Source organism: Microcebus murinus, chromosome 3 (assembly GCF_040939455.1).
Source record: "Microcebus murinus isolate Inina chromosome 3, M.murinus_Inina_mat1.0, whole genome shotgun sequence".
Classification (NCBI taxonomy): Eukaryota; Metazoa; Chordata; class Mammalia; order Primates; family Cheirogaleidae; genus Microcebus; species Microcebus murinus.
The window spans coordinates 8,463,629-8,478,255 of record NC_134106.1 but is presented as its reverse complement, the minus strand read 5'-3'; the positions used below and the strand labels follow the sequence as shown (position 1 = coordinate 8,478,255).

Here is a 14,627-nt window from a genome sequence, read left to right as displayed (position 1 = left end):
CTCTGGCCAGAGCCAAAGTGCCAGAGCTGAGCAGCTGCCCTGGTTCTCCAGCTCCTGGGCGCCAAGAGACCACACAAGGGAGGGACATCAGAAGAGCCGAAACAAGTGACGAAAGTTCTCTTGTGCCCTCCTGGGAATGCTGTTCCCAACAAAGGGGGAGAGAGCAGCAACGTGGGACCCGCAGGCCCCATCAGGGCAGGACAGCCTTCTAGAGCCCACCATTGGGTCTAAATCCTTTATTTGAAGGGGAAACTTATTTTAAGGGGAAACTGAGGCCCAAGAAGGGAAGGGAGATGACTAAACTCACACAGCTAGCCACATTTTTCAAATAACTCCAGTTGTCCTACAGCAGTTTTACATTATCATCCTTATTGTTAATTTTTATCATTTGTTTACAAGTACTTTTGACTTAATGCCTAGTATCCTCCAGTGAATATTCTTGCTCGAGGCCAATTACATTTTTTCCCTGGATTTATAGTTTTTCAAGAACTTAAAAACATCACTTTGTTTTGGTGAGCATGCCTTTGACTTTGCTGCAAACAAACATATTTTAAAATGCAAGCGGGATAACGACAGGCACATGTCTTTTGCCAAGATTTGAATGGTGCCAAAAATATCTGTTACCGAATGGTTTCCTCACTTAATAAATTTTCCTCCAACCCTACTTTGACAAGTGACCTTCAAAGAAAGGAATCACAAAAGGGAGAAGGCAACTGCCATCAGGAGATGGAGAGACAGACCCTGATGGCAACTCAGTGGGTCAGCAGAGGAAACGAGAACCCGAGTTCCGCACTAGCTTTGGGTCCTTGAGGAGGTCAGACTCCTTCTTCCACAGTTCCTTTCAGTTTCTCGGTCTGATGGTCATGTGTCTCCAGGCTCTGTCCCCAGCCATTTCCCCTTATGTCCCATGGGCAACTTCTGTTCCGGCTGGATGTTCTTCTTAGTCACCAGCATGGTGACCCACCATCCACCCCCCAAGACTCGCTCCATTGGGAGATCTTCTGCTCTTCCAGTTATGGTTCCATTCTTCAAGTTCCTGCTTCCTCCCCACGGCCTTCCCCAGCTTCTGCAACTCAGATTGTTGTACAGTCCCCTGAATGCTGAGTACTTGATAGGATCTCCAAATTGGATGGGTACTTACAGGTTATTACCTGCAACTCTTTTGTTTACAGGGGAAGAAATAGAGGCACAGAATGGGGAGATAATTTTCCTGAGACCACACAGTTAGCAAGTGGAATCAGATTTCCTGATTCTTGACCCGTGCCCATTTTAGGATATCGAGATAGTTAACACTGTTAGATTCATTTGCCATTTAATAAGAATTATAGTAACCGACATTTTCACACCTAGTACAGTAACACCTCATCATTAGTCCTCTTAGCCATTCATTCATTCGTTCATTAGTTCATTCACTCATTGATTTATTCAAGCAGCCAATGTTTATTAGGGCCAATGTTCAGGCATAGCACTAGTCCTAAGTATTGTTGTTATTCTATTTCATAGTCAAAGAATCTGGCACTCTGAGAAGTTCCATGATTTCCTCTAATTTACCTAATGAGTTGGGTCTCAGCAGGAAATGGAACTAACTCAGGTGGTTAGTTCCAAGGAGGAACTTTTTCCAGAGGTATGGACAGGATTAAAGGAAGACAGAGTGTTGAAGGACTAAGACATCAGTAACAGAAACTGAGGTCAAAGGGCAAGGCAGGGGCAGGACATAATGTTCCCCGAGCCCAGTGAGAAGTGGGAAGCAACCTGTGGGAGTGCAAGGACTGAGGTGCAGGGCTGCTGCCAGAGGCTGAGCCCGGGGAGGGGAAGAAATCCTGTCCTCACCCCCAGTCTCTTTCAAGGGATTCCTTTTGGGCTGAGCCCAGCCAGAAGACAGACCACAAGGGAGCCCTGGGAAGGCATCTACACAGGTCACCATGGGGCACAGAGCAGGTGGACCATGGATCTGGAAGCAAGCAGAACCACCTAGCTGGGAAGTGGGTGAGCCAGGATGCCAACTGTGTCTTCAGATTCCAAGTCCTGTGTTCTTTCTTCTGTACCGCATGCCTTTCTTGTGTGTATATCCGGTTCATTCATTCAGTCCATCCTTTGTGTAGGCAATAAATACACTGAGCACTTGCTCCTGGCCAGGCCCTGTATATTTATTTGTCTCATTTCTCTCTCCAAATCACAAGGTCCATGACCTTGCCTTTCTTATCTCTGAGTTCCCCTTGGTGCCAGTCGGAGTCTCCGATGCATGGTAGGCATTCAACCCATTTTACTGATTGATAAATAGTCCCACAAAATACCACTTGTGACTTGTACTGAGGCTGCTGCCACAGAGGCAGCTGTACGTGCTGGCTGTCTTTGGACGCCCTGGGAGGGACTGCTGCTGTGCTCACCAGTAAGTCACCTTCTTGTTGTCTTGAAGTGGGAGTGGGGATCATACGTAAGGCTGATGATACCTGAGGCTGATGTGTCTGATGCTCTTGAAATTCTCGCCACTCCCAGAGCACAGAGCTCTGGGGCTGGGTGTCCCTTTCGGAGCACCTCTGCTCTGCTGAGCTGTCAATCTGGGCAGCGGAGTGTCGGTGCTACTTCTGGAGGCTCATGGCACAGCTGATGAGAGCAGAGTTTACCCTTTTCCTTCCAACACGTGGCTCCCACCTCCTTGCATAGGAGTGATCTATGTTGAGGTTTGAACGGCCTTCCCTGGTCGGCCCTGCTGGGCCACAGCAAACAGTGACTGTGCCTAACAGCCCCTGTTTAAACATGGTCAGCGAGAATGTCAATAAGAAATCCAAAGGCATGAAGACTGTGGCCATTGGCATTCTGATTCAGTAGTTGCCTCAATATCTCTCTTTCTTTTTCTGGAAAAGGGCAAAAGAATCACCATGGATTAACCTGCTTCTGATTTTGTTTGTTTTTAAATCATTTATTTTTATCTACCCTAAAATAAATTGGCAGCATTCAGATACAATAATCAATCTTTGCTACTTTGCTGATGAAGCCTGGTGAAACCCGAGGGCCATCCTAACACCCCCTGTCCCTCCTCTTCCACGTCCAGAGCCCAAGCTGGAGGCTGTTGCAGGACGTCAGAGAAAAGACTGCAGCGGTATCCAGACTCCCATACTCGTGTAGCCCCTGCACATACATTTGCTTATTTTAGTATTGAAATCAACTCTGTGGTATAGCTTTTACCACCGAGGAAGCAGAGCTCAGCAAGGTTAAGTGACTTGCCTAAAGTCACACAGCCAATAAATGGCTGTTGAATATCTGTCCCCTCCATTAGATTATAAGCCTAGTAAGGGCCAACAGGGATTATTTCTCTGTTGTTCACCATTGTGTTACCAGCACATACATTTCTTTGTTGAGTGAATAAATGAAAAAAATGAATACATGAAAGAGACAATGCCTGGAATTCTGTCAGCTTCTGCCAGGCGGGAAGGAGCTAGCCTATGCAGAGCACCTGTTCAATACGCTGGATGCCGTATGAGCCTTCTTTTTATGTGTTCCTTATAAAAATCCCAGCAGAGAAATTGAAGCTCACAGAGGTGCTCAAGGCTGCACAGCTAGAAAAGGCAGAGCTAGGCCTGAAATGAGGTGTCTCTGACTCTCTGACTCTACTGCAAATGCCGTCATCCCCACTGTCACATCCTGCCCAGAGCCTCGACCAGCCCGTGCGCCTGGCACACAGCTCTCACCCGCAGCGCGCCGGCCTCCTCTGGTTCACTCCACGGAGGCCCTGACTCTGCTTAGAGGCCAAAGGAGCAAATGGAATATCCCGAGGGCAGCCGTAGCCATCAAAGCGCCACTCTAAAGGCCAGGAAGTTTAAAGTGTTTCCTCATTTCACAACAAGGCAGGCTTTTATGGAAACTAAGTATATTCCTGCATTCTAATGACCCATCACTCAAACTACAGCTTTCTTTTTTGTATGCTTTGTAAGTTTTTAATCGATCATGATCATAAACTACCTAATTACAAACAGTGGGCTGTGGATTAGTAAAATGCCCTCTAAACTGGCATTCTTCCACTCTGCGGCTGAGGGCTGAGGACTCTTTCCAAGTCCCACCCCCACCTTGCCCATGACCGCTGAGAGGTCCCTCCCGCCTGCCACACAGGGCTACGGAATCAGAGGGTGGTGCAGCTGGAGAGACCTGGATGGCATCCTATGCCAACAGCTTCGGTTACAGTGAGTCCTGGAGGACTGGACTGCAGTGGCTTCTTTGACGTCACATTGCAAGCCAGTGCAGCCTCTAGGCCTCCTCTGATCTGGTTTCACTTACCCACTCTCGGTCCAACCACTGTGTGTCCCGTTCTCTAGGCATCATTTTTTTTCCTTTTATTTACTCATACTTTCCCACTCCTTCCCTCATTTTGCCTGGAGGACTGTTCTCTCTTTCCATTTCCAAACCTTGCTGAACCCTAAGGACTAGGTCACATGCCACCTCCTTTTTCTGATCCCTTTGCTAAAAGACATCTCTTGCTTCAGGATTCTTTGGGTTCTCATAGCAATGTTATCTGTGAATTTCTTTGGGCACATATGGTTCTTGAATTACAATGATTTGTGTTTTTTCATTTATATATTCAGCCATTTAAAAAAATTGAGTATCCGATCAACAGGCTTTTTAAATTTAATCTTTCTTTTTTTTTTTTTTTTTTGAGACAGGGTCTCATTATGTTGCCCAGGCTGGACTCAAACTCCTTGGCTCAAGGGATCCTCCTGCCTCAGCCTCCCAAGTAGCTGGGACTGCAGGTACACATCACCATGCCCAGCTTGAATCAACAATTCTTGGTTGCAAACTCTGTGTAGGAATAACCCATACTCAGTCATTTTTGTATCTGCCAAAGAACTTAGCACAGTGTTCAAGCTGAATTTACAAGAAGATTCAGCAGTTCCAGCAAAGGCAGAGGTGGCAATGGCGTGGTCTCTCCCATGGATAATGCATCCTACACAGTTTATAGTTTTGCTGGACCAGAGTGCTAGGAGAGTGGAATAGTAGGAAGACACTCTTTATGGCAAACAATGGGAAATTGAAATTACTAACTTACTCTGGACATATAACAGACCCAAGTTTCTGGATGTCAAAAACATTGAAAGAAGAATAAAGACACTGCTCTTCTCATGTATCTGAGGCAAGCACCTTGCTAAATATCTTTTTAAAAGCTACAGGGGATCCAGAACTCAGTAAGCATCAAGCCATGGTTCAAGGAAGAGGAGGTCTTCTTGAAGGACGGGCAGGAGCTCAACGGGCAGAGATGGGCTGGGAGGTGCCATTCCCCGTGGCTGGAAAGTGGCTTCACCAAAGAGGGAAGAGTTATGTGTGTTTCATTTTGAGAAAAAGTGAAGAGGAGCACTGGAACAAAAGTCTGTAAAGGAAGGCTGTGGACTCCTGTAGAAACCTCTGAATTCTAAGCTGAGGATTTCATGCACAATCATAGAAGACCCAGTGAAGGTTTTTGAGTAGGGAAATCACATGGAGAATCCTGGTACCATTTCTATCTCACTAATGGGGAAAATGAGATCGCCAGGTATGACGTCAAGGTCTCTCCACAAACTAGCAGAGCTGGAGTCTAAGCTTAGCTTTCCAGGATCCAGTCATTTCTTCCGAAACATATGTCTACGATGTATACATTTTTGGAGTGACTTACCATTTACTTCTGAGCACACTGCTGAACCATGGCCAGATCTTTCTCCTCTGAGAGTCTTTCTTTCATAGTATGCTGATGAATAATATGTCTTGGATGAATACAGTATCTTTCATCTGGGGATCTTAAGAAGCCTTAATGACAACCAAGCGTCATTATTTCTGTTTTGTGTATGAGGAAACTGACTCACAGAGGGGTTCAGTGCTTTACTCGTTCACCCTGGGAATTATGACCAGAACCATGAATGAAACTTAGGATGAAAGTCTATTTTATAAACCATTAAACTCTGTATCCTTTGTAGTAGTGGAGTTTACAAAGATAATGACATCTTTGTATTGAGAGTCCATTCCTTTATTCTGTTATTAAATCCTGGCTTATGTGGGCAGAGGCGTCTCACTACAACAGCTCCAGTCTGAGTTGCTTGGTGGTGTGAAGCAAGACGGGAAAAGTTGTTACGTGTTTTATCCATGATGGCCAGACCATTCACAGCTCATCGTTTTCATCTATCCATTTGTTAATTCATTTATTCATTCCATTTGCATATATCTGAGTCCCCATTACATCATCTGTAAAATGGGCACAATAATATTACCATTAGCAAAAGGCTGTTTGGAGAATTAAGATAATTTCTATAAAGAATGCTGCCTAGCCCATAGTAAGCCCTTAAAATAATAATTATTATCATTAAACAAGTAAGTAATTACTAAGAGCTAGATTGAAAGACAAAAAAGTGATCCTTTTGCAGCCCTATCTGTGGGTGGAGAGGGTGAGTTTGCATCTGAAGGCTAAATTAATTCTTGGGGAAGAAGCAGATCCCTCAAATCAAAAACTAGAACGGAGGAGACAGGCCTCAGACCAAAGAGGGAAGCCTGGGCCCTGGCTTTGGGACAGAAGCCTCAGGAGGGCTGGGAAGGCATTGTTGAGTAATGGCTGTTAAATTGACTCCAACCACTTAGAAAGGGCTGGGAATGAAGAGATGGACAAAAGAATCACAGACAAAATTCATATGAAATGGGGTGGAGCTTTTAAGTCCTGCAGAGCAAGCAAGTTGTGGTAGAATCAAAGCCTTATGCTCCGATTGGCCAGCCTGTTTAAATGCCCTGGATTTTCTGGGCTTATTTCCCCATTGTTCTTCCTTAGTATTGAACGAAAGTTTTTGTCCAAGTCCCTGCCTGTCTCACCTGTGCTCAGCATACCCCAGAGACAATGTTGAAAAGAAGCAGCTGACATGGGACACAGTTGCAGAGCAGCAAGAATGAGGGCAGCAGACCCCTCGGAGAAGAGCATGGACATGGAGCCCCTTTCTGTAGCTAATTTGGGATGAGCTGAGCTGGTAGTGTTAGAACTGCCATTTCCTAACATTTCCTTTATATAGCCTGTTGCAATTTCAAACCGGGTTTGAAATCTTCCCCAGCCCAGACACAAAATCCAGAAGCCATAAAGGAAAATATTGACTGATTTGACTGAATATAAGGTAAAAACTTTTGTGACAAAAGATACCAAAACCAAACTGAATGACAAGCAACAAATTGGAAGAACATATTTGCAAACTATAACATATTTTAACAAAGATATTATAATGAGGAGAACTATCCATAATACATGAGGAACTCTTGTAAATCACTAAGAAAGAGGCAAAAACCAATGGACAAAAGATATAAACAGGAGATTTGAGAAGAAACAGATACACAAAATGCCCATCTTTAGTAGTAATTAAGGGAAGACAAGTTAAAACAAGATGCCATCTTTTTTGCCCATTGGCAAAAATGTAAAAAATTGTAATATTTAATTTTGTCATAGTGGGAAATGGGCAGTTTCTTCTACTGATGGTGAGAACGTAAACTGGCATAGTTTTTCTAAAGGACAGTTTGGCAGTATCTGTAACTATTTAAAGTATGCCTACCCTTTGTTACAACAATTTCACTTTTAGGGATCTATACTCTTCAAATATTTCCACACGAAGGCAAATATATAAGATGTCAATGGCATTATTGTTTGTGACAGGGAAAAATTAGAAAATACTAATAATATCAATCATTTAGTGAGGGCCAACACACTTTCAAAGCACTTTATAGCAAACATAAGGACACAGAGATGCAGAGAAGTTAGGTAACTTGCTCAGGGTCACACAGTTGGTGTGTAGTAGGGGCAGGATTTTAGCCCAGACAATTGTTTATAGAGGTCTGTTCTTAACCACTGTGCTAACAGAGAGTAAATACAGTGTGGTACAGCCATATACTATGGACTAGAGTACAACAGTTAAAAAGAATGAGTTAGATTTCTGTCAACAGACATGGACATATCTCTAAGATATTATTGAGGGAAAAATCAAGATGCAAAATACTATGATATGGTATAATTGCATATATGTGGGAAAAAGATACATGTGTATATGCAAATATGTATATGTATGAGGATGGATAAAGGCCTGGAATGATACAAGAATGTATGTGGGAGAGTAATTTTTCAGATTATGTTCTATATATTTCTGGTCTGTTTGAACTTTTACAAGAATGCATTCGTGCATTACTTTTGTAAAACAAGAAGTGTTGTATTTACCCCCTCTCTTTACCCCTCCCCCCCAATTTTTAGCTCAAGAAGAAAAGATTAGCCTTTTCTTCTTCCTGGTAAACAATGGTACAGATCTTGGGTGAAGATCTTTTATACTATGGCTTTTTCTGGTCTATGTAAATAACCATATGAAGAAGGTACCCTGCATAGTAGCTTGTTGATCACTACTCTTTCTTTTGAAATAAGGTTTCCATGTCCAGTGTTCGGGACCAGAGAATCCTGTTATCCCTCCAAACTCCACAGAAATATACAGCCTAGTCATTGCAAAAATAATTTGGAAACTGAGAATCACCTAATGTTCCTTTTGCCTTGCATATTATATAGCTACTGAAATAAGAATCTGTAATCATGGATTATCTCATTATTTTGCTCCAATGCTCAATAGGAGGAGTGTCTTACTCTGTCCTCCTGGTGAGGTCTGTGGAGGTATAAATGAATAACTCAACACACAGACTTAAATGACTTACCTTTTGACCAGAAATCAGTGCTACTAATTGAAATGAAAAAGCTGTATTGTATCATCTAAGGCCTCTTCCTGCCTAAGTGCAAGTAAGGGTGGCTTTAACCCAAAACAAAAGAGGCTCTCAGAACACTTAATGATTAAAATGCTACATTTGCAAGGTTAGGGCTTTGGCCTATCGGTGGACTTATCTCTGACATGCCAGTGAGAAGGTTCTCAACATTTTTATTACTTAATAGCTATCAGATTGTGGCTTTTTTGGAGTGGCTCAAGTATCTCAATACAACATTTCAATTTTTGAAATTTTAACGTGCTCTTAAGTGTCTTTACGCACGAAAAAAATCCCATTCACTTAAAATACAACTGTATTCTCCTCTGTTTCTTATTGCTGCTCATTTTACATAGCCTTAAATAGTGTGCACAAACTATTTTGTGGTTGTTTTATTTCATTTAACTTTATTTCCAACACACCTTTCATGTACTTGCCAAAATTTCATGTGCTTGACACAGTCCGCATACCTGCCAGGATTCTTCCTGTAATGCGACAGAGCTTGCTTGGAGTATTCAATTGTTGGACAAATTGGGTCCATTCCCAGGTTCTGGTCATTACAAACATTGTGAATAGCCCTGCTGTAAACATCTTTCCGCAAGTTCCACCCCCCTTCCCCCTTTGGATCATTTCCTTAGAAATGTACTTCCTTAAATGGGTTTACTGGGTCAAAAGGGCTCTATGGACAGTTTTACAGCTCTTGGCACATATTTTTCATATTGCGCCCTGGGCGGATGTGACCAATGGCACGGGCCTCGAGAAGGCAGGAATGTGGGGGGCGGCACCGACGACCACCCCCCTCCGCCCCCCCAAAGGAAAGGACCCCGCGAAAGCCTGCGGAGTGCGAGTGTTTTTCTCCCGCTCCCTCGACGCGGTTAGCGATTAAGCCCGGGCGGGGAGGTGACTGCCGAGGAGCGGCAGAAACGTTTTCGACACCGCGGGCCCTGCTGCCCCAGGCCTAGGATTCCACCCGCCTCTGCCCTTCCCGAACTCCCGACGCCCAGCGCACGCGGGCGCCTCTCCCACCCTCCCGCCAAACGCCCCGCGGCCCGGGAGGCCCCGCGAGGCAGAGCCGGGCGCGCGGGGGCAGCGGCCGGTGGTCGCGGCGGCTCCGGCGCGGGTGATGCAAGGCCCGCATAGCTGCGCGCTGAGTCAGCGGGGCCGGGGGCGCGGGCCCGCCCGTCCTCCCCGGCCCCCTCCCCGGCGGCGGGGGACCGCCTCAGAGGCCACGGGGTCGTCGCCGCGGCGGGGTCAGGCGGGAGGGGCGCGGGCGGGGGCGCCGCCCCTCCCCCACGAGGGCTCGGCAGGGGCCGCGGGCCCGGCGCCTTCGCCTCTCAGGACCCCGAACGAGGAAGCGGGGGAAGGGGGTGCAAAGGACAGAGCGAAGCAGAGCATACTGGAGGAAAGAAAGAGGCAGCGCGGCGAGCCGAGGCCGGCGGGCGCGGGGGCGCGCGGGGCGGGCGGGGCGAGCGGGCGCGCGCCGGCGGCCGCGGGCGGAAGGGCTTGTGGGTAGCGGCGGCGCGCGGCCGGAGACGGGCCGCCGCGCGGGAGTGCGTGTGAGGGGCGCGGGGCGGCGGGACTGCGAGGCGGCTGGAGGCGACCATGGCAGCGGCTTGGCGGCGGCCGTAGTCCCTCACGCCTGGGCTTCAGCCTCCCGGGGCCCCAGAGGGTGGGGCGGTCAGGGCGGCGGCGGTGGCGCCGCCACTTCCCCGCTCCCGCCCGCGGCGTCCTGCTGGAGCTCGCGGCGGACCAGCGGACCGGGCGGCGCGAATCTGACTGAGGGGCGGGGACGCCGTCTGTGCCTCGTCGCTCCCGGCCGGGCCGGGCCGGGCGGGCCCCTCGCAGCAGCCCCTGGGCCCCGGACGGGCGCGGAGACCCGGAGCCCGAGCTAGAGGCGGGCGGTGGGCCGGGGCAGAGCCCCGCCCGGAGCCGGTGGTTCGGGGGCGGCGCTAGGCCCCGAGGCTGCCGGACCCCAGCGCGAGGAGCCGGAGTGCGGGCCCGGTGGTGGCGGCATGAGCCGGCCCCCGCCGACGGGGAAAATGCCCGGCGCCCCCGAGACCGTGCCGGGGGACGGGGCCGGCGCGGGCCGCCAGAGGAAGCTGGAGGCGCTGATCCGAGACCCTCGCTCCCCCATCAACGTGGAGAGCTTGCTGGTAGGTGGCCCGGGCCTGGGAGCCCTTCCCGCTCCAGCTCATGCCTCTGATCCCCCCTCTGCCACCCCTCTGTGCCCATCCATCCGTGGGGTGGGGAGATCTCACCCCACCCCGCCCAGCTTCCGGCAGCTGAGGCCGGAGACCAAACGCTCCTGCGACTAAGTTCCAAGAGTAGTGACCCGCCTTTGATTCCTTCCTTCTGTTATACCTCCTGTTGGAGCTGGTGTCATCCCCGGCTGCTCCTTTCTTCCAGCACTGGGAGGAAACACCTCTCTTTGCCTTCCGCCTACCCACTCTGGGGAGATAGGGTGGAGGACGGCCCATTCTTCATACACCAGACTAGCCGATTTGAAAGAGTGTCATGCTGCGTGGGGACTTGGGTGCAAGCAAGGGAGAAAGAAACCTGATGCTGTCCCTATTGGAAGTATCCATCTGGGGTACATGACAGAAAGCTGCCCTCACTTTCCTTTTAGTTTGAAATCTTGGAACGCATAGCTAAAGTTTTGTTGTTTTTAATTGCCTTTAAACACTCCGTAGTTGTAGTTTAGGACATTTTAATTTCTGTAAATTTAATTTCCCGAGATTATTGTGCCAGAGCCCAAAAATCAGTCTGAATCGTAGAGTGGAATAAATCTCTCCCCTTCATTGTGTATCTCTTTACAAAGACGGCCTTTGAAATCCAAATTAATAGCCAAGTAAAGGCTGCTAATTGGCTCTTGATTAAGAAAGGAACATGTTTTACAAATTAGAAATGCACAGTAGAATGCTGGCTTATTCCTTATTTTTGTTAGGATTGACAATGGTATTTCGCAGACAGGATGATTAGCGTGCATTTATGGGAAAAGGTGGTGTGGACTTTTACCCTGGGGAGTAGAAGAAAGTGAAAAAGATACTCTGGATATTAAATTAACTCTGGAAGACTTGAATTAGGATGGGTGATCCTTAGATCCCTTAGACATTCTGGGCCAAAATGCAGATGTTCAGTTCTAGTCCCTGCTGGGATAAACCTAGTCACCATGTGATGAGAAAAACTGTCTCTCCTCCCTTTACAAGGACTGCCTGACTTTTCTTCAGAGGCTGTTGGTTATCCTTTGAGGTTTCAGGAATCATTTGCTGAGTGACTCAGTCCTGTTTGGCCAAAATGCAGGAACTAACTGAAGAGTGTGTGTCTTTCTGTGCAATGCACAGAAGGCAGTGATGTACTGTATTGTATCATACATGTTTGTCTTTTTTTTCTTTTTTAATACTGATTTTCGGGTTCCTGTGTTCTTCCTATCTTCTCTTGGGAGCGTGACATCTTGGACAGTCTGTGGAAGTCTTTAATTGGGACTAAGATTGGTTGCATGGAGGGCATAGATTTTCCTAGGTTAAAGCAGAGACTCTGGGCTTCACTCCCAGCATTTTCACTTTGGTATTTGCTAGCAAAACTTTGACCTAAGGCCAGAAAATTCAGTTAAAAATAGTACAGCAAATCTCAAGTATTCATCAGGTTCATACTCAATCCCAGATAGAAATATTTTATACTTTACTTTCATCTCTTGGATCTTTAGTGATATTAATCATAATTTTTAGGGTTATTATGAACTTGAGCCTGAAGTGTTTACAAGTGTAACAAGATCATACATTTTGTTTTATTAAAATATTTCTTAATAAAATGAATGGTATTTTTAAAAATGAAACATTTCACATGCTTATTAAACAATTTAGTCCATTCATTTATTGAGTGCTTAATATAGCCAAGATATACTTTTATTAAGGTGACATATTATTGGTATGAGAGTTGACGTCACTTGCTGATGACTTCATAGACTGTTATTGCTGCTTTTAATTGATTAAATGTTATGGTTGTGAGGTGCAGTAAATCTTACCAAGCCAAAAGGTGTCCCTTACTCTTTGGAGCAAAGTTCCTGGTGCCTCTGTTGCAAATTGATAAACTGAAAAAAAATTTAAAAACCTTTTTATAATAAATTAATTTTAAAGTATGTATATTTAACTGTATAAAATATTAGAACAAATCAAGTTTTTCATTGTGGTAGCATATACATAACATAAAATTTACCATTTTTAAGTGTACAGTTCAGTGGCATTAAGTACATTCATATTGTTGTGCAGTGATTACCACTATCCATCTGCAGAACCTTTTCATCTTTCCAAACTAAAACTGCAAATTAATCTTTAAAAGAATGTTATAAAAACTTATATTTCCTGAAATACTGATGAAATAATGGCAGATATCACCTTAAAGGTTTGAAACCTTACCATTTAGGTTGCATTTTACAGTTGATCATTGTTTTAATTCATGTGGCCTTTCTTTTGGTTTTGCTATAGAAAATAAGTATTTTGGCTTTAACAGAGAAGACTTAAAGGAATATAATCTAATACAAACATAGCCATGAAATTTAGTTACTTCATGCAAGAGCTAAGAAACTATCACTGAAAATTGTAAATTGCCTAAGATGATAAGAGCAAGAAGATGAAGTATACCAGAAGTTACTGTAGGATGTTTTTGGTAGGCTGGACCTACAAGGTATAACAGTTACATGAGATAACAAGTGAAGTGCTTAGCTTAGTGCTTGGTACTCATGCTCATTAAATTTAGTTCACTTCTGCGTGCATTAGGCATATTTTTAGTTAATTGCTTTAAATTTCCTTTTAAAAAGGAAATTGGTTTTATTTACAACTATTTCTTGCATCTTAATTTTTGGTTAGTAGCATTATCATTTGAGTTTTCTTACCATCAGAAAAGTGCTAGCAATCATCAAGCTTAGAGCTGGATTCCAAGACTATATTATTGTGTAGAGTACATTATCTTGTTTCTCTGCAGAAGCTCATTGCTTTATGCAGGTCCTTAAGTTAATCTGAAGAGAATAAATATTAATATATATATATCTTTTGTGGTTGTAGATTGTGAGCTGCTTGTTATTAAAAATAGAGTTTCTAGAGAGGTTTGTTTCTGTAATGCCTTTTTTTTTTTTTTTAATTTTTTTTATTTATTTTTTTTTTTTTGAGACAGAGTCTCGCTTTGTTGCCCAGGCTAGAGTGAGTGCCATGGCGTCAGCCTAGCTCACAGCAACCTCAAACTCCTGGGCTCGAGCGATCCTTCTGCCTCAGCCTCCCGAGTAGCTGGGACTATAGGCATGCGCCACCATGCCCGGCTAATTTTTTTTTTCTATATATATCAGTTGGCCAATTAATTTCTTTCGATTTATAGTAGAGACGGGGTCTCGCTCTTGCTCAGGCTGGTTTTGAACTCCTGACCTTGAGCAATCCGCCCGCCTCGGCCTCCCAAGAGCTAGGATTACAGGCGTGAGCCACCGCGCCCGGCCTGTAATGCCTTTTTTTTAAGGGGAATCTTCAGTGATATGCTTTTGTAGTGTTTGAAACCTTTGAGTAGATACCTGTGTTTTGTTGTCAAGACTCAGCTTTTCAAACTGCTTAACCTGTTATGGTAAAAAGAATTGTGTTTTAGTGTTATGCTGGAAATATGTCTTTCTAAAAGTCTGTGTTTTTGATTTATTTTACTCTTTCAAAGAGTGAACAGTCATAATAACCTGTAGGACTTAGACTTGAGTAAACTGTTACTCAAGACTTGTGTGGATGGGCAGAGGTGATTAAAAATTCCTCTGTAATTTTCTGTGGTGTAGAACACAAAACACTTGATTTGATCAATTTCATTATACTTGTAAACTATATGAAAATATTTCTTATGGTGCTTAAGCTCAGCTTGCTGCTAGTTATTTGCCTAGTTAGAATAAAATT

At 45.2% G+C, this 14,627-nt stretch overlaps 1 protein-coding gene and 1 long non-coding RNA gene across 2 annotated transcripts in view; one reads left to right on the top strand and one right to left on the bottom strand.

The window, feature by feature from the left end:
• Positions 1 to 349: 349 nt before the first annotated feature.
• Positions 350 to 11,217, bottom strand: LOC105880218 (uncharacterized). The gene is made up of 3 exons (XR_012918529.1): positions 11,077 to 11,217; positions 9,138 to 9,265; positions 350 to 6,201 (listed from the first exon to the last, which is right to left on the bottom strand). It is a non-coding gene; the product is annotated as an uncharacterized LOC105880218 (long non-coding RNA).
• The window catches only part of ROCK2 (Rho associated coiled-coil containing protein kinase 2), a 132,097-nt gene continuing 127,676 nt past the window's right edge, over positions 10,207 to 14,627 (top strand). The window contains exon 1 of the mRNA XM_012781049.3: positions 10,207 to 10,868. Within this exon, the coding sequence (XP_012636503.1) occupies positions 10,728 to 10,868 (141 nt within the window). The 5' untranslated portion in view covers positions 10,207 to 10,727. The remainder of the gene's footprint in view (positions 10,869 to 14,627) is intronic.